The 25,608-nt window shown below is 45.7% G+C and overlaps 6 protein-coding genes across 10 annotated transcripts; 3 read left to right on the top strand and 3 right to left on the bottom strand.

The window, feature by feature from the left end:
* Window positions 1–179: 179 nt before the first annotated feature.
* Window positions 180–3,507, bottom strand: LOC112881682 (pentatricopeptide repeat-containing protein At4g17616). 2 transcript variants are annotated; one of them, XM_025946494.1, is made up of 4 exons: window positions 2,956–3,507; window positions 2,669–2,854; window positions 763–2,539; window positions 180–676 (listed from the first exon to the last, which is right to left on the bottom strand). In XM_025946494.1, the coding sequence occupies exons 1-3, from the start codon at window positions 3,031–3,033 to the stop codon at window positions 890–892; spliced, it is 1,914 nt and encodes a 637-aa protein (XP_025802279.1). In that variant the 5' UTR covers window positions 3,034–3,507; the 3' UTR covers window positions 180–676; window positions 763–889. The 2 variants fall into 2 exon arrangements, with proteins under 2 accessions (XP_025802279.1, XP_025802278.1); XM_025946493.1 differs by having other exon boundaries at window positions 763–2,854; window positions 2,956–3,118; window positions 3,231–3,507.
* A 131-nt stretch (window positions 3,508–3,638) lies between these two features.
* On the top strand, window positions 3,639–8,274 carry LOC112881681 (protein FAR1-RELATED SEQUENCE 6-like). Of its 3 annotated transcripts, none has more exons than XM_025946492.1 (4): window positions 3,639–3,778; window positions 5,348–7,647; window positions 7,737–7,802; window positions 7,894–8,274. In XM_025946492.1, exons 2-4 carry the CDS (start codon window positions 5,371–5,373, stop codon window positions 7,981–7,983), a joined length of 2,433 nt encoding a protein of 810 aa, XP_025802277.1. In that variant the 5' UTR covers window positions 3,639–3,778; window positions 5,348–5,370; the 3' UTR covers window positions 7,984–8,274. The 3 variants fall into 3 exon arrangements, with proteins under 3 accessions (XP_025802277.1, XP_025802275.1, XP_025802276.1); XM_025946490.1 differs by having other exon boundaries at window positions 3,643–3,778; window positions 7,731–7,802; XM_025946491.1 differs by lacking the exon at window positions 3,639–3,778 and adding an exon at window positions 3,863–4,159 and having other exon boundaries at window positions 7,731–7,802.
* Window positions 8,275–10,335: 2,061 nt separating this feature from the next.
* LOC112881684 (protein EXORDIUM-like 7) lies at window positions 10,336–11,729 on the top strand. The gene has a single exon (XM_025946495.1). It carries the CDS (start codon window positions 10,350–10,352, stop codon window positions 11,382–11,384), a length of 1,035 nt encoding a protein of 344 aa, XP_025802280.1. The 5' UTR covers window positions 10,336–10,349; the 3' UTR covers window positions 11,385–11,729.
* Window positions 11,730–13,091: 1,362 nt separating this feature from the next.
* On the bottom strand, window positions 13,092–16,224 carry LOC112881685 (ubiquitin-like). Its single transcript, XM_025946496.1, has 4 exons — window positions 16,021–16,224; window positions 15,091–15,304; window positions 13,849–13,915; window positions 13,092–13,452 (listed from the first exon to the last, which is right to left on the bottom strand). The coding sequence occupies exons 1-4, from the start codon at window positions 16,121–16,123 to the stop codon at window positions 13,408–13,410; spliced, it is 429 nt and encodes a 142-aa protein (XP_025802281.1). The 5' UTR covers window positions 16,124–16,224; the 3' UTR covers window positions 13,092–13,407.
* Window positions 16,225–17,930: 1,706 nt separating this feature from the next.
* On the bottom strand, window positions 17,931–20,054 carry LOC112881686 (ubiquitin-like). Its single transcript, XM_025946497.1, has 4 exons — window positions 19,906–20,054; window positions 19,498–19,711; window positions 18,842–18,908; window positions 17,931–18,084 (listed from the first exon to the last, which is right to left on the bottom strand). Exons 1-4 carry the CDS (start codon window positions 20,006–20,008, stop codon window positions 18,058–18,060), a joined length of 411 nt encoding a protein of 136 aa, XP_025802282.1. The 5' UTR covers window positions 20,009–20,054; the 3' UTR covers window positions 17,931–18,057.
* A 328-nt stretch (window positions 20,055–20,382) lies between these two features.
* Window positions 20,383–23,823, top strand: LOC112881511. Of its 2 annotated transcripts, XM_025946241.1 has the most exons (4): window positions 20,383–20,585; window positions 20,686–21,852; window positions 22,603–22,937; window positions 23,534–23,823. In XM_025946241.1, exons 2-4 carry the CDS (start codon window positions 20,805–20,807, stop codon window positions 23,582–23,584), a joined length of 1,434 nt encoding a protein of 477 aa, XP_025802026.1. In that variant the 5' UTR covers window positions 20,383–20,585; window positions 20,686–20,804; the 3' UTR covers window positions 23,585–23,823. The 2 variants fall into 2 exon arrangements, with proteins under 2 accessions (XP_025802026.1, XP_025802027.1); XM_025946242.1 differs by having other exon boundaries at window positions 20,383–21,852; window positions 22,603–22,936.
* Window positions 23,824–25,608: the final 1,785 nt, after the last annotated feature.

The following is a 25,608-nucleotide window of genomic DNA, read 5'->3' as shown; positions in this document are numbered from 1 at the left end:
AGTTGAAAAAAAATCTCCAACATGTTAAAGATCAAAGAAATATAGTACTAAAAAAATAAAAGAACTATTATCAAGGTTCTGATATACTGACGTTCCATTTCTATGCAAACTGAAATATAAAATTCCAACATTCTTCCATCCTGACAATAAACGTCGTTAACCCTAAAAGACACAGATGGTTGTATTTCCCCAAATTGCATAATTTAATTTGCAAGGTTCGCAAACATCGCTTAAGAGTTAAGATACAGAGAATCACTGTACAAGTTCTCGATAAACTATCCTCAAACTTTGGATGATTTCCTCTACTAAGCTACTTAAAGCCCCAATTGTGATTTCCTCATTCGATGACCAGCCAATGAATTCAAATTCTGTCCAGAAATTGCATGAGGTCGAATCATACAAAAACTCAGCACAATATGACAATCCCAGGGATACAACAAAAATTGACAAATCCAGTGTAAAGCCACCATGCGTGTAAATAAATTTGGTCTTGGCACAACTGCTCGTGGGAATCCATGGGAAAATCTGCCACGACATCGGAGCTCCTCTGGGCATAAGAGATCACAGCTCAGTGCCCCTGCTTCTCACCTCAAGCCAGCCTAGCCAGAAATACTGCCCCTCCATGCTTCGGTCTATTTGGCAACTGCAGCAGATTTGAATGGTCCGACAGAACCAACTGGGATGCAGGGGTAATTTGAACTTTTTGTCAGAGCATAGTCAGCAAAGAGAGGTGATGAACAAGTAGTGACAGGGCATGTTTACCTGGCGCCACAAGTCATCAAATGGATGTCTTTGCCCAACTTGCAAATGCAAAGGATCAAAATAAATATTATGGGCCCAAAGCGAACCTTTGCTAAACTTGAGGGACCAAAATGGTCAGTAGCCCTATTTATCTAATACCTGCCCATGACCTGAAAGCTCGGACATCTTCAATCCTTTTGTTCTGAGCTTCAGTTTTGTCATGCAATGAGTTCAAATTTCTATACAGGTTCCTGTGTAGCTTCAGGAAGACATGCCTGTATTTCCACTTGTCACAGAAAACATTATGTTTTGACATGTAATCAATGACCTCCATCACCCTAGAAAAATACCCACCTTTGAGGAAATTCAGAATCAAGCAATCAAGCAAGTCCCTATCCACATCTAGCTCTCCATATTCAAGTCTGCGCTTTATTTCTCCCCAGAGCATGGTAATCTCCCTATGCATGTCCATTGAAGAATAACCGCACAATATGTGGCAAAAAGTATAAGAAGTGGGCCTGATATTTTGCTCTCTCATACGCTTATATGTGCAGAGCGCATCTTCCATCATCTTTGCCTTGCAGAAGAAAAGAATCGAATTATTGAACTCTAATGTCAAGTGTTCTCCAGGGTTGTAATGTTTCATTTCTTCAGCCAAAGCAGCAAACAGAGATGAATGAGTGAGAGGTATTTCATCCTTCACTATTTTGGCAATATTCTTGATGGTAAATGGTGAATTAGTACGAATATCATCCACGGTAGATGCAATCTTTTGTATCTGCTGGAGAAGCCCATTGAATTCTTCTGACTTATTCTCCTTCTCATATGCTCTCAAAAGAGAAATGTAACTAGCAATACCGACTTGGATTCCAGCTGACTCTAAACCATCTAGGATATCATGAGCAGCATGCAACCATCCCATTTGAATGCATGCATTAACCACATCTGGAAGAGAAATTACATCTATATCTTCTTTATGTAATATAATAAAAATGTTAGATAGTGTATGCATATTCCTTGAATTCACACAGCCTACAATAAGTTTAGCAAGAGCCTTTTCAGTATGAAGAAGATTTCCATCAGTAAGGACAACAAGCCCAAATTGGCTTTCTGTACCTAAAATGAAACCTCTGTCAACTTTTCCGGGATCAAACATTATTCTATATCCGGTTTTCAGATTTCCAGAACCAATTTGTATGACACCTTGTTTCTGTAAACCATTGCAAAAGAAAACACTAGGTTTTCGTTGCTGATGCAGATTGATTAAAAATTTTGCAGCAGCATCCATGTCATTATATTTGAAATGCAGGCTCAATAGGCTATCATAAAAATGCTGATAGTACTGAAGAAATGGCAAAGATCTCAAAGAGTCGATGCTTCTTTTCATTTGTATCAACTCATCTCGTTGCCCAACCATCTCAAAGACACGGCTAGCGATCACCACTGTATTTACATCGGCCACAACTCCGACCAATGACATCAGTTCCATTATTTTCTGAGCTTTGATAATGCATTTAAAATTCATACATGACTCCAAAACCATATTGAACAAGGTGGCACTGTTTTTTATTGGATCCAGTTTTTTCATTTCCCGTCTGTCTGCAACTTGGTCCAAGAAACTCTCACAAGTATCAATCAGAACATCAGTGACAAGATAGGATCCAACCTGAGACTTCAACATATGCAGAAACACCAAGATCAGCATATCAACATCAGGAAGCTTTCCACTCTCAAGTATGATCCTCAGGACTGTGCAGGCTGGAACAGGCATCTGATCTCTTGCAAGCGCCAATGCTAGCTTCATCAGGGAGTCACAGTTGAGAAGGTTGCTGTTAATTTGATGAACTGAGAGAACCATGTCAAATGCCCTCTGAAGCCACCTCCGACTAGACATGTAGGACAGCGACACGATCACGCTATTCAGCACCTGTGGTTCAGGAAGACCGTGCAGCTTCTTGTAATTTCCAAATGATTGCAGCGCCTCTTCAACATTGCCATCCTTCATAGCACTGTCAATCTTCCTCAACAGCGTTTCACGGGATGACGCCTCCCATGGTAGAACCTTACTGGTGCTTGTGGAAATATACCTCCTCCATGGCTCATAGCCATTGGCCTGAACAACACATGCATGCATCATATTAGTCACAACAGCAAGCGAAATATGAACAACAGCACAAGTATACATCAAATTGTTTCCAAGCAGTATGCTCTTACAGGTGAGGCAGCTTCGGCAGCGCGAGGGAAGGACGCGAGGCGTCGGTAGTGGTAGCACGCCTGAAACAAGCTCCTCATTGCCAATGCCAAGAGTGTAGTACTGTAGCTAAGTGTTAATGCCGGACATGAGGGTTCAGCTGAAAGCCTGAAAACACGCCCAATTCTTGGGACAAAGAAGAATAACAATGGGGATGGATGGGGTCAGGCCAGCAGGGCACCACGCAGCGATAAATTCGGCAAGTAATAATATACTAATGCAGAGGAAGAAAGATTACGACTGGAGAGCTCACTCCCACATCACTCCGTATTTTCTTGCGGGTTACAGCACTCCATATTACCAGGAAAAAGAAGAAAAAAGGATAAATGCGGCGAGTCCGGATGGAGCCGGTCAAGGAAAGGAAAGGGGAACTAGCTCGGGGTTGCGAGTGAAGGGCTCGAGGCGGCGTACTCCGGTGGGCGAAGGGGCGGACGCCTGTCCCGGAGGGCGGCGGCGCGGCGAAGTAGAGGCCGAGAGGTTTTCTTCGGTGTGAGCCGAGACGAACGGGGAAATATGCAACCGTCCGATCTCGCCTCAGCGACCCGCAGCCGTGCGATCAAGTGTGTGCCGCCAGAGGCATGCCGCTGACTGGGTGGGCCCCAATGTCCAGGTCCACCCCTTCTCTCTCCTCCGCTCTCTCCCTCTCGCAGTCTCTCCCCATTTGCTCTCGAGCCGCATCTGCTTCCGTGCTTCGCCTCGCCGGGGCGCCGCCGCTGCGCTCACCTAGCAACGCCCGGCGACATCGTGGCCTCCACGTACGCGCGCCTCCCTCGCCCGAGTTGGAAGGTAAAACCCCAACCCCCTTCACCCCTCTTCTCCAAGTAAAATTGCCATTTCATTCATTCAAAACTTACTTGAGTGCCAATTTAGGTCCGAGTTGCTTCGACTCCATTCCATACTCCATTCCATTTTTAGTTGAGAATTCGAGCAGAAAGTTTGGACTTTTAAGCTAAAAGGTTTAAATTTCTTGGTGTCCAAAGAGTGAAATCCCGTGTTTGGCAGCAGTTCGATTTCTATGCTGAGAAGGCAATTTTTTTTTTCGTGTTGAAATGGCGGGTGCCCATTGGTGCGCAAGAGACGTGGGTGGAGGATGGACAGCACGTGAGAGGCGGGCTGGTGGAGGTGGGGAGCCGGAGCTCCCATCGGCTTGGCCAGCGGCTATTGCAAGTATATTACCTAGGCCTTTACCTACTTTTAAGACGATTCAGGTGAATACGTCAATAGAATGCTTCAAGTTTTCGTGTACTTTAGGATGCAGCTTTCTGGTATTGTAACACTGAGTGATGGCCCCAGATCGCGCCATGGATCGAATTCAGTAGTATCACTCCATGGCATCATCTGTGTTCAGGACCAGCTGGACCAGCTGGTAGTATTGTTTAGATCGATATTAGTGTTATACCACTCAATCCCATGTCTAGGACAAGAAAAGAATATTTGTTCAATCAGATTTGATGGCTGCAAGTTAAGGTGGTTATCTGCCATATGGCAATCTCCATTCCGTGCCACACCAACTCACTGATTCCCTTCCCCAAAAATGGCGTTTGTGCATGACAGCACCATCTCTATTTCCCTGGCTCTTGGATTAGCCCCTAGCAGATTCACCTCCTTCTCTGGTGGCTGGCGCTAGGCCGCTAGCACGTGTTGCAGGAGATGCACCTTGTCGTGGTGCTACATGGCTTCACTGTCTGATGGAAGGAACTTACTTGAAGGCTTCATTGATGCAAGTGATTAGGTCACTTATGATTTTGGAACTTGATGTCGTCTCTCTAAGTGATTTGCTGCCCTGTTCATATATGAATTGGGATAAAGGTGCAATGTCAATGGAAGAAAACAGTAGCACTTACGCTGCTACACTTTGGTTCGATGTTTCTTTGTTGCAGTCTAACACTCTCATTTGACACGCTGCAATCTGGACAGTTTTGCCCCTACAAATATGATGGTGTTTTGCCCCTATAAATGTTTTATGGCAAAAGGAAGTTCTATTGTATCAAGTATCCACTACTCTGGTTGTTTTCATAATTCTAGTCTAGTCTTCTGGAAAACTTGCTGGCACCTTTCTCCTTTTCTTTTCTGTTTATGCCCTTGGTAAAACTTATGAAACAAAGGAGACACCTTTTCCAATGTGGGAATAATTAAGGGAAATGAGGTCATTCCATATACCTGCATATTTTCTACAAGTCTAAAAACAACATATGTTTCACCTCGAGTGTGTGTGAATTTCAGTGACACTGTCTTCTCCAATTTATTCACCAGTATATGTGACAATGCACACAGTGCCTTAGTTGTAGGTGTGCTCATCATGCTTCTGCTAAGAATATTTATACAAAGTTCATGACGTAGTTGCTCTATTTTCAGGCTAATTTGAAATTTTTGGACCAATGGAAGAGGAAGAGTATAGCACTGAATCATCTAATGAAGAAGATGTGCAAGAAGATGGTGAGAAAGAAGGAAATGCTGCTGAGAGTGAAGTCTTCAAACCAGTTGATATAGATCCGGCATGTTTGCCAAAAGTAGGGATGATATTTGACTCGGAGGAAGACGCCTTTCAGTTCTATGTGACATATGGCTGTCATGCAGGTTTTGGTATTACAAGAAGATCTAACAATACATTTGATGGTTTCCGCTATCGCTCTACATTCATATGTTCTAAAGGAGGGCAGTCTAGACTGAGATCTGGTGTGACAAGACCTGCAAGAAAGCGGGGCATGAAGACTGGCTGCAAGGCTAAGATGATAGTGAAGGATGCACATTTTCAGAACCGCTGGGAAGTAATTGTTCTTGAGTTGGAGCACAACCACCCGCTGGATCCGAGCTTGCTTAAATTCAAGAGGCATTTGAAGAACTCTCCTTTCTCTCTAAATCCACCCCGTATGTCTGAGTCTGAGGGACCACAGAGCAGCTCAGCTGTTGCACTTTCAAGCAGAGGTGGTGATACTGGTGTAACTTCATCTGCACTGATTGAATTCAAAACCAAGATAGACAGAAATAGGAAATTGAAGCTTCCAGAAGGAGACTTAGAGGCTCTGTTGGGTTTTCTCGACAAAATGCAAGACCAAAATCCTTGTTTCTTTTACAGTTTGGATATGAATGAGCAAGGGCAGCTAAGAAATGTCTTTTGGGCTGATGCCAAATCGCGCAGTTCATACAATTACTTTGGTGATGTTGTTGCTATTAATGTCACAAACTTCAGTGATCAGTATGATATGCAGTTTGTGTCTTTTGTGGGGACTAACCACCATGCACAGCCATTGTTACTAGGATGTGGTCTGCTTGCGGGTAGATCTCTTGGAGCATATGTGTGGCTTTTCGGTACGTGGTTAAGATGTATGAATGCCAAGCCACCACATTCAATAATTACCAACTACTGTCATGATGTAGCGATAGCTATTAAAAAGGTTTTTCCTAACGCAAGGCATCGTTTTTGCCTTTCTCACATCTTAAATGAGCTTCCTGAAAAGTTGGAAGAAATGGAAAGTAAGAATGAAGTTATTTCCGCATTCACCACACTGGCCTATGATTATGTTACTATGCCTGACTTTGACAAAGAGTGGCAAGATACCATCCAACATTTTCGCTTAGAGGGAAATGAATGGTTGTCTAAACTATATGAGGTCAGGATGCAATGGGCTCCTGTTTACGTGAAGGATTCGTTTTGGGCAGGAATGTCTGTCACGGACAGAAGTGATAGTGTTACTGACTATTTTGATGGCTGGTTGACGTCAGGAACCTCTTTGAAAATGTTTGTAGAGCAGTATGAGGAAGCTGTTAAAGATAAGTTAGAAAAGGAATCTTATGAAGATTTAAGATCATCGCAGATGAGGCCACCAATGATGACAGGGTTACCTGTGGAAGATCAAGCCGCAAAGGTGTACACTGCAGAAATCTTTCAGAAGTTCTTGAATGAAATAGGACATTCGTTTCATTGCAATTATAGTATACTTGACCGGAATGATTCAGTGGTTACATACATAGTTTCGGAACATATCAATCAAACAACCAAGGTAGACTACAAAGTTGTTTATGATAATGTTGAAGATGACATATGGTGCCTCTGCCGGTTGTTCCAATCCAAAGGAATATTGTGCAGGCATTCGCTCACTGTACTGAGACAGGAGCTTGTGCTGATGATTCCACCAAAATACATCATTCATCGCTGGTGTAAGGATTGTAAACAAACATGTGCTTCCATATCCCAACCTGTCTCAGCGGGTAATCAGGAACTGGGAAGCTATGATGATCTCTACAAACTTGGCCACCAATACTTCGCAGAAGTTGTGGAATTTGGTTCCATGAACTCAGAATCAAAAGAATATGCTTTGTCAATCATGAGGGAGATCAGGGATAAAGTGATCTCATATGAGAAGTCACTAAGAGATCAAAGGATTGACAGTCATGTTTCAACAACCAACTTTGCATACAATCCTGTGAACGAGGATTTTACTGATGATGCGTTACCCATCTCTCTTAGTACAAAGGGCTGGGATCTTACCCAAGGCCAGTCCAAACGTTCCCGCAAGAAGAAGCTGGCAACCCCAACTGTTCTTGATACCTTGAAAAAGAAAACTAAAAGGGCATATAACAAGAGGAGAAATGCCACCGCAAACACCGTAAACAGAGCAGTCACTGCAACTGACAGCGTAACTGATGCAACAAATGTATGTGACGCTATTAGATATGTACATTTGGCCAGCAGTTATCTTTTTTGGTAATATGAGGTTTTCATTTATTTTTTCATTAGGTCCAGGCGAATCCTGTAAATGAGGGATGGCCGTTAACGTCGGCTGGTGCTCCGGAAACTTTCCCTTATGGAGTAAGCTCAGAAATAAGCTTTCTGTTTTTGTCTTCTCTTTGCTCTTTCAGGGGTTGGTAGAGTTCGTGCATACTAATGCTCATTTTTGTAGGTGGAGACCATTTCATTTGATTTGTCACAATACAACAATGCTCCAAGCTTCCATTGGCCTGAAAGCAGCAGCAGGTCTCAGCTCCAATGAGAGGAAGCAGCAGTGCAATTGTGGATCTCTTCCGTGCCTCGAAGGGTGACCACCTGAACGGGGAACTTCCAATATGGGGTGTGCTCCGCTCTAATTGCGAGCTGTACATAGCCATTTCCCTTTTCTTTTTTGCTTCCTTGGACATTTGCAGCTCCCATTAGGTTTATCTGGACTATGTTAGGCCAGATGCACTTGAGTCGATATCTGATAATTTGACCTGATGTTTCCCTGTGTATCCCTGTGAATCATGTGTCCTCCTGTGAATCCATTTGCAATCAGATGTTTGCGGCTTCTCTATTGTTCAATACTCTACCCTGGCAAGCTGGGATCTAGCAAACTGATCCCAGGAAATCTCTATCCGAGCCTGGTGAAGAACATATCTAGGAAACTGACCGGGATATAACCTATCGTTTTTTTCTGTCCAGGTCCAGGAACATAACAGCTGGCTCTGCTGCTTCCCAAGGTTGACCTCAGCCGCTCGTGGTGCTCCCCCACCTCCGGTCGTCGCCGTGGTGCCCGTGCCACCGTCGTCGATCCTCCTGACCTCGCCGCCGGATCCGCCTGGGACCGCCGGACCCTGCTCCGGTCCGCGGGATCCAGGCGTAAAGCAATACCCATCACATGACATCTCATAAAATCTTAGTTCTTCGCACCCACATTCACCTGCTATATGCTAGTGCTCGTGATGATCTTGGTGATCCCGTCTATAGCAGCAGGTCAGAGCTGAATCCTATGGTGCCACGCCACGGCATTGTCAATTTGCCACCACCATCCTTCTCGCATCAGGAGCCGTGATGGCTTGCTCTATCGTGTTGCAAGAATAAGAAACCTGCAACCTTTTTTTCTCTCTAATATTTCTCGAGAATGCAAACTTGCAATCACTTTGGCCTCACTCTTTCACCTGTGGAAGCAATGCGCTGTGATGTGCACGGGTGCAGATGCAGTGGGGTAGCGGCGGTAGCTCTAGAATAATAGTACACACTACTGGGGAAACTGAAGATGACTTCTGGCAGTAGAGGTGTATGGAATGATGCAAAAGGTTTTTCTACTGCAGGTCTCACGTGCTTCCCCTTGGGATGCCACAAAGAAAATCGCTTGTGCTTCCAACAAGATTTTTACGCCCTTCCTGGCTGGCTCCCTCATAACCACGTCAAGTTATCACCTGCTATGACTTGGGTTTCAGTCTTCAGAGAGTCCTTGGAGAGCTTTTGTGGGCTTGGCTAGAAACGACAGCCTTGAATATCTTCTTGCCGCCGCGGGTAAGGCGGGTCCACACGTCAGCCGCACTGGTCCTGGAACGAATACAAGTGCAGCCTTGAGCTGCGTGCAGCCGTTGACATCGAGTCCGTGGCGAGCATCAAGAAGGTCGGTCTCCAGGTCCCGGCCACGGCTAAAAGAAATCGAGCAGCAGGTCCTACCTGAACTAGGCGCTTCAGATTGGTATGCCATTTGGCTTTAACCCCTTACAGATTAGAACAAGATTAGATAACCTATCTGGTCCACACCCCACATGGAGTGTATGTGCTGTGTAATCTCTATCTTACAAATCAGGCTGCAAATTTTATAGCATTCTCAATATCTCAGTAGAACAGGATGATGATTTGATTTATTTGCTCCAACGATCAATTTTTGTACTACCATTCGGTTTTAGATGCGTGCTGTCTTAGAAAGTGTTTAATCGTTCTATTATAATGTAACTATAAAAAAGTAGTGGTTAAAGTTGCAAGTCCCCTATGTTTCACTTTGTTCTTTGTTAGAACAGAGGATTCGACCTATGCGTTCATTCAAAAAATAAGGGCTTTATAATTCCGTACCAATTTTGTACTCATTTTGGTTGTACATATACGTCATTCTAGAAAGTGTGCAGCCAAGCATTTCAAAACTCAAACACTAAATTAATAAAACTACTCCAAATTGTCCCATAAAAATATTATCAACCTATCATGAAAATGCTTTGCGCAATATAGCAGGTTTTAATTAATCTATTAGCATTCTACAGAAAGTAGTTGTCAAAGATTTATATTGGAGGCAGTACGATCTCTAAAATGCCATACATTTTACAATGAACAAGCCCCTGCTCTCCTTTCCTGATTCTAAATTCTTACTGCCTAATTTTCCGCTTTGTTCTTCACTGAAGAAGAGTGGATTCAACCTACAAGTTCAGGGTAAAATGCGAAAAAGTTCTTTTTTATTGAAATTTACTAGTCTCATAAATATCAGTACAAAGTTCCATTGTCTTACCTGTTTACAACTGCATCCCACTTCTTTTTTCCTTACAAAAAGCGTGAGGATTCAAACTCAAAAATCACCAAAACCCAGCTCACTCACCCACTCACCCAAGCCTCCACTCCACACATCCCACCAAAATGGGGAGGCTGCTCCCCCGCCACCCCTCCCTCCTCCTCGCCGCCGCCATCGCGGCGATCTGTATCTCCAGCAGCAACCTCGCCGCGGTCCGGTGCGCGCCGGTGTACCGCCCCGACTACCTGGTGGACGGGAACCAGCTGGTGGACATGCAGTACCACATGGGCCCCGTCGTGTCCTCGTCGCCGACCAACCTCTACCTCATCTGGTACGGGCGGTGGGAGCCCGCGGCGCAGGCCGTGCTCCGGGACTTCCTCGCCTCGCTCTCGGCCCCGGCCCCGTTCCCGGCCGTCTCCGACTGGTGGGCCCGCACGCCGCGGATGTACGCCGACCAGACGGGCGCCAACGTGACGGGCGCGTTCACCGTCGCCGGGGAGCACTCCGACGCCGGCTACTCCCACGGCGCCTCGCTCCGGCGCATCGACATGCAGTCGGTGATCCGGTCGGCCGTGTACGCGTACCCGGACCCGCTGCCGCTGGACCCCTACAGCGGCGCGTACCTGGTGCTGACGTCCCCCGACGTGCAGGTCGACGAGTTCTGCCGCGCCGTCTGCGGCTTCCACTACTTCACCTTCGCGTCCGTGGTCGGGGTCACCGTGCCGTACGCGTGGGTCGGCAACAGCGGCACGCAGTGCCCCGGCAAGTGTGCGTACCCGTTCGCCGCCGCCGAGTACGGCGCCGGCGCCGGCGCTGGGGGAGGAGGGGGAGGGCAGGCGGTGCTGCGGCCGCCGAACGGCGACGCGGGCGTGGACGGGATGGTGATCGTGCTGGGGCACGAGCTGGCGGAGATGTCGACCAACCCGCTGGTGAACGCGTGGTACGCCGGGGACACGCCGACGGCGCCCACGGAGATCGCGGACCTATGCCTTGGCGTGTACGGCGACGGCGGCGGCGCGGGGGGGCTGGTCGGGAACGTGTCCCGCGCGCCCGACGGCAGCGCCTACAACGTGAACGGCGTGAACGGGCGGCGGTTCCTCGTGCAGTGGCTCTGGAACCCCGTCCGCGGCGCCTGCTACGGCCCCAACTCCAGCTACTGACCGGCGCCCTGCTTCCTTCCTCTTCGTTGCAAGGAATGGTCAGCTCAGTTCTTCAAGCCATTACGCTCAATGGCATTGCAGAAGAAATCAATGGTGGATTCATGAATGGAAGGAGAAGATAAGAGCGTTCGATCTCCGGGGCAAGGATTAGATGAGCCAAGAAATTCTGAAGCAACACTTCATGGGATCCTGCCTGAATGGTTACATGAACTGTGTGGGTTCTGAATTTCTGATCGATCTGCACCTCACTAGGAAACAGTGAGAAAATTCCAATTTGTTCTTTCGATTTGTTTGAATTTTGCAGCATAAAGTGTGATCGATTTGCCTTGCTTTCTAGCACTTGAATTTGGTTTCGACTTGCTGAAACAAAGTGGTCGCCTGCTTGATTGTTCCCTTCTAGCTTTACCCCTTTTGACTCTGCAAGCTTTAGTCTGGTCATCATGGTAACTCTGCAGCTTGGTCTCCTGTCCTGATGACCCTCTCTTTCTTCTGAGAACCTGTTCCCCCCTTTTACTGTTGTAATTACGGAGGACAAGCATCGAATTAGGAAGTGGAGTAGTACAGTTTTAGTCTCCTCCTACATTGGGTCAGAGAGTGTTTACCGTTGTAATTACAGCGCGACATTGGATTAGGGAGCGGAGAGATGTCTTTACTGTTGCAATTACAGTGCACGATTGGATCATGCAGTGAAGGATTCATCTTCTCAGAAGGTCAGGGCCCTCGCCGGCCTTCGCATTGACATGAGCCACTTCAACCAGCTCTTGCCGGTACCTGACTGCTGACCAGAACACCGCAAGGCCATGGCAATGGTAGCATAGTTGCATGAAGTGAAGCATAAATTTCGCCTAAAAAAAGTTGAAATACTGCATCTCAATCTCATCTGGGGATGCAAATATTTCTATTTGCAATCTCATCTGGGTGGGACTGGGAGCAAGTTACTAACTTACGAGTTTACGACTGCTGATGCTCAAGGATTCGGTGCAACAAAAAATAAAACAAAAGAACTCTGAAGGGTCACATGTTCGTATGCATTCTTGCAGAGGTGGCTAAGAGAACCAGCCTACAATACCCAAACTCCTTCAAAGGTTCATTCATGTGCCACCAAGGTCTACGGTTGTGCTGGTTCTCAGTCTTTCCAGAATCACTGGCTGCGACCTGCTACCTTGATACCTTCCTACACAACACCTCAACAACGAGGACTCAAATACCATGAGCGATGTTGCTGATACTAATTGTGCTCGTCACCAATCGCTAGGCGGTAGCAATGCTTCAGCTACAGCTAGTGAACTCATTGCTAACGAGTGAATGCTCCATATAAGGCATCTGGAGTCCACAAAGGATGCAACAGAAACCACTATCCTACCAATTATTGCCATCCTCCCTCTACTTCCAAACTGAAGTCCAGTACTCAGAAAGACAGAAGTTTTTGCATCCAGCCAAAAGAACTTTGGCCGGCCGCAATAGTTAAATCAGTGTACCCCTAAAAAAGAACACCCCTCAAAAAACAAGACCAGTGCAGTTTGCTAGTGTACTACATAACCTATGGATGAAACAGAGCCAGTCCAGTCACCAGTTACTGTTGCTGCTGTTGAGTTTGTCACCAATAGGTAGCAAGTGCAACAACTGCTAGTGAGTTAATCACTAACAGGCGACTATTATGTATCATGCATCTGCAATTCACATAAGAGACAACAGAAACAATATAGATGCCTTTGCACAACTAGTTGTTCTCATCTTCCTTCCAAACTGAAAAACTCAAGCATTCAGAATACAGTGACAAAAGTTTCAGCATTCAGCCAAAAGGATTTCGCTAGCATTTCTTAGGCATGCCACTTCACGCGTTGAAACAACATCGAGTATTTGAGAGAGTAATTAAGGTTCAGCATGCAGATGGAAACTTAAAATAGGACAAAGCTAACAGCTCTGATAGAAATGCTAAAATGCTAAGATAAGTTGGTTCAACTGATGGGTGACGCTTTCAGATGGCACTCCAGAATGTCACTTCCCTCGATTTCCAAATCGTTCACAAGTTATTAAACTTGGAGATGAACTTCTTCTTTGACCTCAGCTGAAAAAGAACGTTGGGTGAAAACAATCAAATACAGTGCATACTGGTATTACAAACTTTTCTGAAACAGGAAATGGTTCAGCATAGTAGACATAGACAAATCACGAAACTAGTGCAATCATTATTTGAATTAATGAACTTGGGTAGTAAACTCCAATAACATCTAAACTGATTCAGCACTATCTATATAACTGGAGTAAAGTGATGCCATTTTATATCAACTCTTAAAACAGCATTATATGATGACTGAGGTGATTAGCATGGGCAATGCTACAAACAAAACCAAGAACATAAACGGTATAATGCTAAGATGAGTAAAACCAAGAACATTACTAATGTTATCATACATATAGAACATTTGGATTCGATGGCAGGGGGAAAATAAGGATTAATTACCTCGTTGGTGTGGCCACACTTCTTCTTGCGGCAGTTTGTGGACCTGAAGGGAAGGCGCGCATAGCAACTGCAAAGACATTACAAGTACACAATCTTAAGCTAAAGAAAAAGGCTGAAGAGGCACACAATCTTAAGTTCTAATGCACACACAACCATAATAATGCAAAGGGGGGTAAACAGCACAAAACTTAGTAAAATGAACAAACATATATAAATGGGAATAGCAAGCTCATAAGTCAGCTTGCATATCTTATGGTTCATACTCGTTTGACAATGAAACAGGATCGAACCATACATGAAAACAAACATACATATCGATTTGTTGGGCTTAGTTACCTCGATCTTAAAGACTTGAGCAAGACATACAGTACCATACACGAAAACACTAGACAATGAACAAATAAATGTGCTGTGCTTACCTAGCTCATACGGCAACTGTGCATATCTTATGATTTATCCTTAGATGAAGGATAACTATATAAATAAGGCCAAAATCTAAGAGCGCATGCATCAAGCTCCATTTTGCACTTCATATCATTGCAGTGAAAAAGGTAGCAAATTAGCAGTTTAGGAAAATCATTAGATCAATCTCATTACGTATATATCATTTGCAAGCAGTGAAACAGGACAAGATCCTACATGAAACAGAAATTATGGATCAACCTTTTGAGTTCAGTTACCTCGACCTTAATACTACAAATTTGAAGGCTGAACATGCAAGAATGAAGAACAGATAAATTTGCAGGATTCATTGTAGACCAAAACATTTAACTAAAATTACCAACAACCACAAGGACTTATACTTTTAGTATATAATGCAATAAAATTATGATATTGAAATACCTATCAAGACAAATGTACATGCATAACTTTTATATTCAATCTACATTTTTTAAGTATATGATTCGTACCTGAAAAGGTTTGACTGCTAACTTGCAAATCATAAACTATCGTGTGGCAATTCAGATCATGTATTTGTGATTAGGTGGAGTAACTACACAATCCAGTTCAGATCATTGCGCAGCCAAGCTAATTAGCAGTTGTATCATGGCACCAGTCTCCATTACATATTTACATGGCATTGGACTGAAATGAGCTAGATCGACGACACACACAACAGGCACACATACAGATCTCTCGAGCAACCTCAAACTAGACTAAACTATGATCACTCATATGCCACATGCAGATATTTAGAGAACAGATTATTGGATAGCAGAATCAAGCAGGGCTACAACGTACCTGCGGCAGATCATCTTCTTCTCATTGTGCTTGCGGGCAAGGTTGATGAGGTCCCACGGGACTGTCATGGTAGGGTAGCCGCCCCTGCCGCCACCGCGGAGGCGAAGCACCAGGTGCAGCGTGGACTCCTTCTGGATGCTGTAGTCGGCCAGCGTGCGGTCGTCCTCCAGCTGCTTCCCCACGAAGATGAGCCGCTGCTGGTCCGGTGGGATGCCTGCAAAATAAATTGATTAAGCAACGATCTTCATGGCTGCTTTGGTTGACTACTACTCATTTGGGAGATTGAAATCCGAGTTCCAAAACAGAGATCTGATCAGTTCGAATGACCTGAGGAATCGTCAAGAATCTCGGAAGCACAATTAGCAAAGCAAGGCAATCAAGCCCTTTATTTGACCGTATCAAAAAGAAAGTTCTGATCTTTCAGGTTAATACATCCGGATCGAAACATCAAATTGCTCTGCTGCCTGTTCTAACCCTGAATGATCAAAATCGGACATCGCGACACGGAAATGCCATCAACCACATTAATGATCAGTTAACCACCCAACACACCACACTCAAATATGTAGAGGGAAAACTAGAAAATCGGAATATCCCGACGCATGCTAGGGCCGGTAGCAAACACATCAAAACCCACAAAAGGAGCAAGCTTTCAAGAACTAAACGCGCAGGGTGGAGCAGGGAGCGGGCGGCGGTGACCCGAAACACCGCAGAGAGGAGGAACCGAGGGCGCGATCAACCCAACCGCAACGATGACCGCGTAACAACAAGGCATGCGGGCGAGGGATGGGTAATCAACAAACACGTCGAGACCAAAGGAAGAGGCAAGCTTTCGACCGACTTCGGAGCGACGAAAAGATGAAGAAACTGGCGGCGGAGGAGCAACGCAGGCAGGGCGGCGCGCGGCGGGGCGGGGGTTTGGGGTTTTACCTTCCTCGCCCTGGATCTTGGCCTTGACGTTGGCGACGGTGTCGCTGCTCTCGACCTCCAGCGTGACGGTCTTCCCCGTCAGCGTCTTCACGAAGATCTGCATCTCCGCCGGCCGGTCGCCCGCTTCCTCCCTCTCGGTCGCTCTCGTCCCCTCCGGCCGGGGCGGGGGTTTTGGGGGTGGTGGCGGCGGTAGTGGAGAGGAGCGGCGCGGCGGACTGGTGGTGGTGGGCAGGCTCGGACACGTGGTCTCCCTTTTGTAGAGGAGCGGAGGGAGGTAACGCGGCCGCTACGAAACACCAGGCTCCCCTCCCGGGCTGGGGAGTGGGTGACAGCGTGACACTGACGCGGGCGCTACGAAACCGCCCCGGAACGGAACGGCGAGACCAACCCACGCATGGTCGCCGTACGTAGGCGGCAACGGAACGGAGAAGACGAGGGTGGCTGTTCGGTGGGCAGGCATGCATGGGCCGGGCTTCTGTCGGGCAGGCCTGGAGCGCGGCCCAGAAGGAATGTGCTGGAACTGGGAGATACTACAAATCCCATCCTCTAAATCCTTCATTTACAGAATTCTCTACAAAATTCTCTCTTCTATATCTCATTTCTCTCCAACAACGTTCTCTAAATCTCGTTCTCTATACATTAAACCCTATATTAGAAACGTATTTTGTTTCAATTTTTTGTACGTACGTATTTATCATACCTCAAACGCTATGGACATATTTTATTTTTATTTAATTCAATGTTTGAAACGTAAAGAAAAATAGAGAAGAGGAGAGAGAATCTCTATACATAGAGAAAACCTGTAACGTTCTCTATTTTAGAGGATCATTTAGAGAACGCTGCTGGAACAATAGAGAATGGAATCTTTCTCTATATATAGAGTACAGAACGTTTTACAGTTTCCCGCTGGAGACAGTCTAAGACCCAGTTACTCGCAAAGCAGTACTTGACCGATCGCCTGCCTACGTTACGAGCCAGTTGATAGCCCTTGCGCCAACTTTTTTTTTTGTTGAGAAAAAATGATCTACCCTCATAAGGCATCCGTTTGCTTTGCAAGTCCGGTGAGTATGAATGCAAATAGTGACAGCAATGGGATCTAGCTAGTTCATTTCGACCGTGTCACTTGCTTCGAAATCTTGAGTAGTTCGCGTAAATGAGTTTCAGGTCAACCCAATTATACGGCTTAGACGTGTTATACATTATTGTTGAGGTAAATATGCAAACAGATACTTAATTAAATAGCTATATACTTCCCCCAGTTACATAATATTTTTTGAAGGAAACTCTGAGACATGTACTATACCTCTAGAGGTAGAAATGTAACTTTAAGTTTGGCAAACTTTTTTTTTCTCTTTCTTTAGTTTTGTTTCACTCTTGTAAGAAACTCTTTTAAGAAAGTAAGAAAGAGTCGTTCTATTCTACTATGTTCTATTCCAGTATAATAGAATAGAAAGGGCAATTATAGTAATTCAAAATTTCTATTCTACTAGAATATTCTATCCTCAAATCAACTCAGTAAACATTTATCATCAATCAATATTGAATAGTCGTCATATCAACCCTCCCCATATATGGCCCTCCCTCGTTTCAAATCAACTACAGTTCCATCGCTCAAACGAAGACGCCTGTGTTTAATTAATTGTTACGTTTAAGGTATTTTTTAAACACAGTTGACTGTTTAGCATTTATAGACGCCCATCTAGACGTGCTTAGTCGAACACTCTATGCAGTTCATTAATCGACAATTCACAAAAAAATTACCCAAGAAACCAAAAGCAACATCCAACGAAAGACACATCCAGTACCGTTTCGTAACAATGCCACTGCCACGCCACGAAATGACATTGAGTTCTTGAACGAGTAAACAAGGTTCAACATTAATAAGTAGATAGAAAATTAAAGTAGGACAAAACTAACAACCCCTGATCGATAACAGATGTAAAACGCTCGAGACAAATTATTCAGCTGGTGCATGGAGCTATCAGATGACACACAGATTGTCGTCGCTTGTGAGCTGAGCTTCAATTCCCAAATGGCTCACATGAGCTTCTTCTTGGCCCTCAGCTGAAAAGGAATGTTGAAAAGATATCAGGTCAACGGACAGACATTGTTCATTATTCCAACATACATTATGTTGTTTGCTGCTAGATATATATTGAAATCTACTAGTACAGACCGTTTGCAAAATGGACTCTTCTGGTTTAGAATAGCAGATGTGGAGCAATTATAGAATGAAAAAAGCAAGCATAACATAAATTAAAACTTAGGCTAGAAAATTCCATTGACGTTGGAAGAGATATTGTACTATATCTGGAAGGGCCAAAAAATGCTACAAACTCTTGAAAATTCAGGGGGTGTTAGTCCGGGTCACATCGAACAGTTGGATGTCAATTAGGGGGACTAAATATGAGCTAACTGTAAAATTAATTGCATAAATGGAGACTAATTCATGAGATGAATCTATTAAGCCTAATTAATCCATCATTAGCATATGCTTACTGTAGCACAACATATTCAAATCAGGGACTAATTAGGCTTGATGGATTCGTACAACGAATTAGCCTCCATTTATGCAATGGGTTTTATAATTAGTCTATATTTAATACTTCTAATTGGTATCCAAACAATCGATATGATGGGACTAAAGTTTAGTTCCTAGAAACCAAACATGCCCTCGGGCAAGTATTATGGAAGTATTTTTATTTTGGTTGAGAAGAACATATATAGACAATCAAAGAATATGAACGCTCCTGAGAATACTAGTAGGGTCGTGATCCAAATATGACTAATGTGCAGTGAAATTAAAGAATAAAGATCTCACCGCGTTGCTGTGGCCGCACTTCTTCTTGCGGCAGTTTGTGGCCTTGGGGTAAAGGCGTGAGTAGCACCTGAAGATCAAAGACAAACAAGAAAAATTTATGGGCGTCGATTAAACTTCTTAACCAAAAACTGAGAGGCTTAACATGCAAGAATGGCCTCCCGGCTGGTTGAAAGGAAGTGAACCTTCTCATATCTAAGATTATAACATCATATTTGCAGATAGGAGAACAAATAAACTTGGAGGATTTAGCAGCTCGTAAAGAAGACAAATCCACGTACTAAATGGTTCTTTGTAGACCAAAGCATTTTAACTAAAAATACCAACAATCACAGGGACTTATAATTTGTAGATCGAAATATAGCTTTGAACACAGCTTTCTATAACAATATATATATAATTCAACAAAATTATGATATTATGAAAATAAATATCAAGACCAATCATTGCGCAGCCAAACTAGCAGTTCCATCATTGCATAAGTCTCCATTACATGGCATTGGACTGAAATGAAATCGACGACACACACAGCAGGCGCACGTACAGATCTCTTGAGCTACCTCGACCTAAACGAAACTATAAGCATTCATGCCACATGCAGTTATTTAGATAACAGATTATCAGATAGCAGCATCAACACAGGGTTAATTACAACATACTTGCGGCAGATCATCTTCTTCTCATTGTGCTTGCGGGCAAGGTTGATGAGATCCCACGGGACGCGCATGGTGGGGTAGCCGCCCCTGCCGCCGCCGCGGAGGCGGAGCACCAGGTGCAGCGTGGACTCCTTCTGGATGTTGTAGTCGGCCAGGGTGCGGCCGTCATCCAGCTGCTTCCCGGCGAAAATGAGCCGCTGCTGATCCGGCGGGATGCCTGCAAATTTCCATGGGCGATTAGTTTACCACAACTGCAACAGCAAGACCATCATGCGGAATTTCTTCAACTCCTGCACCGCGTTGCATGCAGGAGTGCATGTTGGATTGATTCCAACGAGAAGGTAAAGTAAACGATCAAAAGTACTAGGAAACGATGGAGGCTGAGGCGGCGGTTGATACATCATACATCACCTTCCTTGTCCTGGACCTTGGCCTTGACGTTCTCGACGGTGTCGCTGCTCTCGACCTCGAGCGTGATCGTCTTGCCTGTCAGCGTCTTCACGAAGATCTGCATCTTCGCCGGGGGGTTGCGATCTCGGGTTGTGGCGACGGTGGTGGGAGATCAGAGACGAACTGGTGGAGAGGTGTGATGGCGGCGGACGTGGTCTCCTTTATGTAGAGAGAGGGAGGTGAACGTGCCCGTTACGGAACCCTTGGAAGCGGCGAAATTCACGGCGCCAGCGACGCGCGAATCCGCCTTGCGGGTGCGCGCGCCTGCTGCATTGTCGGGCCGGCCTGGAGCACCGCCCAGAGGCCGGGCCGTGGGGCACGCAGGCCGACATTCTCACGGCCCAAATAGCTTGGCCACGGCCTATTACAACACACCATTTATACGGCCCAAGCGCGTTGCTGCCTCTTTTTTTTTCTCCCGTTTCTAATCAGCTTCCTCTGCTCCTTTTCGCAAAAAAAAAAGCTTCCTCTGCTCCTCTCTCTCTCTCTCTCTCCGTACTTTCCTGGCGGCGACGACGGGGCGAGCGGGCACGCCCTTCGACACGTCTTCGCCGGGCCCTTCGCCGGCGAGCACCCACCAGGTACGCCCGCCCGCTCTGTTCCCTTCCTGCTGTGCGAAACGGAGCGCCGCAAACCCTAAAGTAAGCTATTTGTATTCGGATCTGATCCCCAATTACAGGTATATATGCATGTATTATACCTACTAACTTCGATTTTACTGTTTGCAAAAAAAATTATCGGGTGTACATGTGTACGCCCATTTCCTATACTGGGTCCGCCGCTGGGTTCAATTGAACCCACCAAGGCCCATGCCCCCGCTCCGTGTTGAGCTCAACATTCAAATTCGATAGTCATTTCCTATGGAGGACGCGGCAGGAAGCATTCTTGCGTCCCTCGGCCGCGTGCGCCTCGTTGATCTTACGGCCTGCGAGGGTCTCCCTACAGACAACTATAAGATATGTGTGTCGACCTTGATGCAGTCCTTGGCTCAGTATTCAGCAGCCATCATTCAGCTGCCTCCTACTGAAGGTGCCTTGTTAAGGTCCGGCTTGGACTCTGCTCGCCTCTTCTTCCATCAGCGAGGGTACAATTCCAGCGAGGCTGTCCACTTGGATGATGCCCGCGAATGGTGCAAGACCTCTGGTTACTATGTGGATCCTCAGATGTGGCTGGAAATGTTTGACTACAGGCCTGGAGTTACCGTGATAGAGCCCAATTGCGCCATGGAATTGCCTCCATCGGGGCTACCTGACATATTTGCAGTGCTCGGGAAAGTTTCAAGAGATATTTTGGATGCAATCAGTTTCTCGTTGAATTTAAGAAGCTGTGCATTTACTGACATACTCGACAACATACCCTTGAGAAGCCAGGAGGTGTCATCTTCTGTGCTTTCAGCATGTTGCCATTCAAGGCCGTCATTCGAAGGAGCACAGCAGCATAGCATTGCTTCTCAAGATGATGGGCAGTTGCTCATATTTACTGACCAGGATCAACAGATGGATAAGACTTTGCTTACCCTAGTCAGGTCAGATAGATCAGGTCTATATGTCAAGGACATGCATGGACACTGGATTCTTGTTGATGGGGATCTTGGTCCAAATGATGTTGTTGTTTATCCTGGCCTTGCGCTTTATCAGGAAACTGCTGGCTATGTAAATCCAGCTGTATACAAGACAGAGGTTGGAAACTTGCAGGGATGTATGTTTGGGCGATGTTCTTTGGTGTTCAAGCTCATGCCTAGATCAGTTGCAAGGCTGAGTGGCTCAGAGATGAGAGCTGCTGGCCACGGTGTTGATGCTCAGTTTCAGGTCCCCATACCAGTAAATGATTTCATGCAGACGGGTCATTCTGTTGATCAACTTTTTCCCAAGGATACTGAACCATCATCACATGCAGAACAGGATTCAGGTAACTTAGTGCCTCTACATGAAGCTCCTGATGAGCCTCATGTCAGGATGCTCTCTCCTCCAAGCCATTCTCATCATATTAGAGCGCATGATAATATGAGTTTACCATCTGTTGGTTACATGGCTCAGAAAAAAAGCTTCTTACTGTCACCAACTACTCCTGCCTTATGTGGAACTACTTATATAGCCAACACCTTTTGTATTTAGGTGCGTTTTTGTGTGAATATGTTCTCAATAGACCTAGTCATCTAGACCATGACTAGGTTTAGAGTGATCTAGTTTGTGTGAAGTTTCTTTGCATAGTGATATAGTGCAACATCTCACTAATTTTTATTGGTAAATGAACCCGTTATCACCCCCACTGCACCCCCCACCTAAAAAAGAACATTTCACTACATGATTATGTGACACTAGTATATTAAATATCACAAAATTTGGAACTGAGCGAACTCTATGCATTGTTAGCCTACTCATTTTGTATTACTAGATATGATTTCTGTTATTCTATCTTCACTGCTACCTATTCATGTTAAAGGACTTGAATCCAAGGGCATGTCAACTGTGTAAAACTTTTTCAGAAGGACATCTTGATGATACTATTGGACCATACTGATTGGGATATATATAATATCTAAATGTGGTTGATCCAATTTTTATTGTTTATGTACATGAATCTTGGGGTCTGGATCTCGTGAAACTTTCTTTTATTGGAGTACTATGTATTTATAGCTTATTGAATTGTTTGATTCAGCATCATTTAATTGTGTGATGAAGAAAAAGAATGGAAGTACAAGAACAAAGCCACTCCCTCCTTCTAAAAGACTTCGCCTAGAGGCGCAGAGGGTGCTCAAGGAGCGTGTTCAGGACATTGCAGACAAGAAAGGCATCAAACTGAGATTTTGCAATATCAAAGAATGTGAAAGCCACATCCGGTCATTGGATAGTCCCTGTGAGAATATCAGAACTGAAATTGGGTGGCCACAAGGGGTTCCTTTTGTCCATCCACACGATCTCCCAAACAAGGCAAAGCTTGGGTTTCTAGAAGCTTATGAACCTGGATGGACTGCCTCCCAGCAAGAAATAGAGTTAAGTTTTACTGAACCACAATAAGTGCATTCTCGTCAACTTTTGTCATGGTATTGGTAGCATTAGTGAAGTTACTGTAGTTCTTATTACAGCCGTTTTCATTTTGGAGGTACAGCATACAAGCAGGTCTGCTTGGTTTATAGGGGAATATATATTTTGCATATACTCATATTAGGGAAATATTTTGTAGCACAGCATGGGGCTGTGAGCCTCTGAATTTGCCATGTTTCCGAGCTATCCAATTAGGTGCATACATCTTGCAGAAGCAACCTGAGACCAGGTTTTTCTTTATTTTGTCAGTCCCCTTGCATTGTCGTACACATTCTGTAAAGTGTAAACTCCTGCTAGTTTCTGATCCCAACCGTTCTGCTCTTTACATTCACCCCAGTAAAGTCAATAGCTTGACCCATCTATCGTCAGCCATGGCCACTGCACTTAGAGTTTGACACAATCTCTCAAGCTATAAAGCCATCATCAAGATGTCCGGTCCCACTGTTGTGCACTGTTGGCATGCATTTTAACAATTTTGCATTTTTCCGGTGCTTTTTTACGTGTTCCTGTGTACTAACATAGCTTAAATGAACTCTCTTCTGCAGGAGCCAGCCTCAGTAAATTTTGATGTATTACCAACCTTGGACATGTTTTAAATTGCCAAGGCTGGTCGGCAATTTCCTTCCCTTTCATGTTGAGGAAGCAGCAACGTACACTCAGTCACACCGATTACTGTAGCAATGGAAATGCAACTGTCTACTGCCTAGATTGTTAATGGTGGTTACCCGTTACCATGTTTCAAGTTGTAATAATTTATTCTTTACTGTTCAATGGATTTTCCTGGATGAAAACAATGAAAAAAAATGAAAATAGTTTACTTCTGACGAGTTATCTACGATGCGGAGTTACTGAAAGCTGTAAATTGTTTTGCAGCCCACCTTTAGCTTGTGTCATTCGGCTTGAAAATATAGGCCTACTAGATGAACTTTTTCCCCCGCGCCCCATTTGCTTTGATGAGTGACTTTATTTCTCCAAGTAAATGCTATTTGTGGTGGCACCAAGAATTCTGCTTGGTGTAAGCATGCTGATGACAAGCATCCCCTGTTTTCCTCTAGGCACAGATTAAAAAGAAAAAGAAGAGAGAGAAAACGGTAGCGTGACATAGAGCTCACTCATGCCTGAGATAAGAGCAGCACCAGGCGCTACCAGGGTACGATCTACGATGGCACCAGGCGAACCATGAAAGCATCGGATATCGAATGCAGTTTCAGAGTAACTGCGGAGGAACGTGAGTTCCATTGCGAATCAGTTATCCTGTACTGCAAATACGAATGACAAAGTTAAATTGGATTTAATCTTTGTCATATTGACTACCATGCAAAATTTATTCGCATGAAGATTGATGGGTAAGCAACGAGATCGGACAGCGAAAAGAGATGGGCAGAAGATGAACAAAAAGAAACGAGATTAGTTTGTTTCGTGAAAAAAACAAGATTAGTGTCCATCGGCCATCGCGTCTGCCCCTGCTCAACACCACAGCTTGGTATGTCCTCAAAAACAAGATTAGTTTGCCTCGCTTGTTTAGCTGCCGTCCCAGGATGAACGCGCCGACGCTGCACACACACTCCCCGTCAGCTGGAGTTGTCGCCTGGCATCGGCCGGCGCCGTCAACCGGCATCTCGCGCCGCACGCGCACCGCGTCCACGACGTGTCGACATCACCCCGCGCTTGGCCGCCGGCCGCGGCTGCCACGGGTACGCGCGCCACCACCGCTGCGGCGGCCACGGGAACGAGAGGAGAGCTTGGGTGGAAGGACGCACAGCACGGCGTTGGGAGGCGCAGCACGAAGGGGGCGAGGGCAATGGAGATCAGGAGAGGAATGGGGGAGCCGGGGAATGGAGGTGGAGTAGCAGGAATCCATTCTCCGCGGCATGGTTGCCGCTGCTGCGGCCGCCGTCGGCGCCGGATGGGAAGGGGAGGATACCCGGAGGATTTTTCAGGGGATTCTGTGTAAATTTGTAGGGTCCATTTTGTAAATAATCGGATCGCGATCAGCAGTCGCGATCCGAATTAGGGGGCTATATGTAAATATTTGGATCGCGATTATTAATCGCGATCCAAATGAGGGGGCAATTTGTAAAATGTGCTAACATCCTCCGCCGGCCATGGCGGCTCGGCTCCGCCCGTGAGCGCCGATTCCGGCCGCGGGGCGGCGGCGGCATTCCGCACCAACTTCTCCTACCTGTACGGCACGCTCGACGCGTCGACAGCGGGCGCTGCGCAGGAGGGGAGCGGGATCCCCGTCGACGTCGTCCACCTCACGCACCTCACCACGGCGGGGTCCATCTTCCACCAGCTGCTCGGGATCGCCTCGCTCGCGTCGGCGCCGCTCGCCGCCACCAAGGCCACGCCGCCTCAACACGGCGGCGCTCGCGTACCCGCTTGTCGCGCTCACGTCGTTCCTTGGGACGTTCGGGTCGGAGGCCTACTGGGTGGGGAAGCTCAACATCGAGACATGGTTTGTTCCAAGATTCACATCGTCCCAGGTAAATTACCTACTGATCGTGACATAATAGACGTAGTGATTTTTCAGAGCTAGAGCTCTCCGACTGCGTATGCAAGGATTTTTCCAGTGCGCTGTTCTTGTGGTGTTGTGCACAGTATAAACCCAAGGAAGGTG

Source organism: Panicum hallii, chromosome 2 (genome assembly GCF_002211085.1).
Source record: "Panicum hallii strain FIL2 chromosome 2, PHallii_v3.1, whole genome shotgun sequence".
Lineage (NCBI taxonomy): Eukaryota > Viridiplantae > Streptophyta > Magnoliopsida > Poales > Poaceae > Panicum > Panicum hallii.
The sequence above is the reverse complement of the archived record's forward strand: the minus strand, read 5'-3'. Positions and strand labels throughout refer to the sequence as shown.

Coding starts and splice junctions, on each gene's coding strand:
- LOC112881685 (XM_025946496.1), bottom strand. CDS start 16,123: ATGCAGATCTTCGTGAAGACGCTGACGGGGAAGACCGTCACGCTGGAG. Junction 15,305..16,020: donor CAAGATCCAGGGCGAGGAAG/GTAAAACCCCAA, acceptor TTTATTTTGCAG/GCATCCCACCGGACCAGCAG. Junction 13,453..13,848: donor AGTGTGGCCACACCAACGAG/GTAATTAATCCT, acceptor GTTCTTTTTCAG/CTGAGGTCAAAGAAGAAGTT.
- LOC112881682 (XM_025946493.1), bottom strand. CDS start 3,033: ATGAGGAGCTTGTTTCAGGCGTGCTACCACTACCGACGCCTCGCGTCC. Junction 2,855..2,955: donor CTGCCGAAGCTGCCTCACCT/GTAAGAGCATAC, acceptor TGTGTTGTTCAG/GCCAATGGCTATGAGCCATG.
- LOC112881684 (XM_025946495.1), top strand. CDS start 10,350: ATGGGGAGGCTGCTCCCCCGCCACCCCTCCCTCCTCCTCGCCGCCGCC.
- LOC112881681 (XM_025946490.1), top strand. CDS start 5,371: ATGGAAGAGGAAGAGTATAGCACTGAATCATCTAATGAAGAAGATGTG. Junction 7,648..7,730: donor GCGTAACTGATGCAACAAAT/GTATGTGACGCT, acceptor TTTTTTCATTAG/GTCCAGGCGAATCCTGTAAA. Junction 7,803..7,893: donor CGGAAACTTTCCCTTATGGA/GTAAGCTCAGAA, acceptor TCATTTTTGTAG/GTGGAGACCATTTCATTTGA.
- LOC112881511 (XM_025946241.1), top strand. CDS start 20,805: ATGGAGGACGCGGCAGGAAGCATTCTTGCGTCCCTCGGCCGCGTGCGC. Junction 21,853..22,602: donor ACATGCAGAACAGGATTCAG/GTAACTTAGTGC, acceptor TGTTTGATTCAG/CATCATTTAATTGTGTGATG. Junction 22,938..23,533: donor CCTCCCAGCAAGAAATAGAG/TTAAGTTTTACT, acceptor TCTCTTCTGCAG/GAGCCAGCCTCAGTAAATTT.
- LOC112881686 (XM_025946497.1), bottom strand. CDS start 20,008: ATGCAGATCTTCGTGAAGACGCTGACAGGCAAGACGATCACGCTCGAG. Junction 18,909..19,497: donor AAGAAGATGATCTGCCGCAA/GTATGTTGTAAT, acceptor TTTGATCTTCAG/GTGCTACTCACGCCTTTACC. Junction 18,085..18,841: donor AGTGCGGCCACAGCAACGCG/GTGAGATCTTTA, acceptor ATTCCTTTTCAG/CTGAGGGCCAAGAAGAAGCT.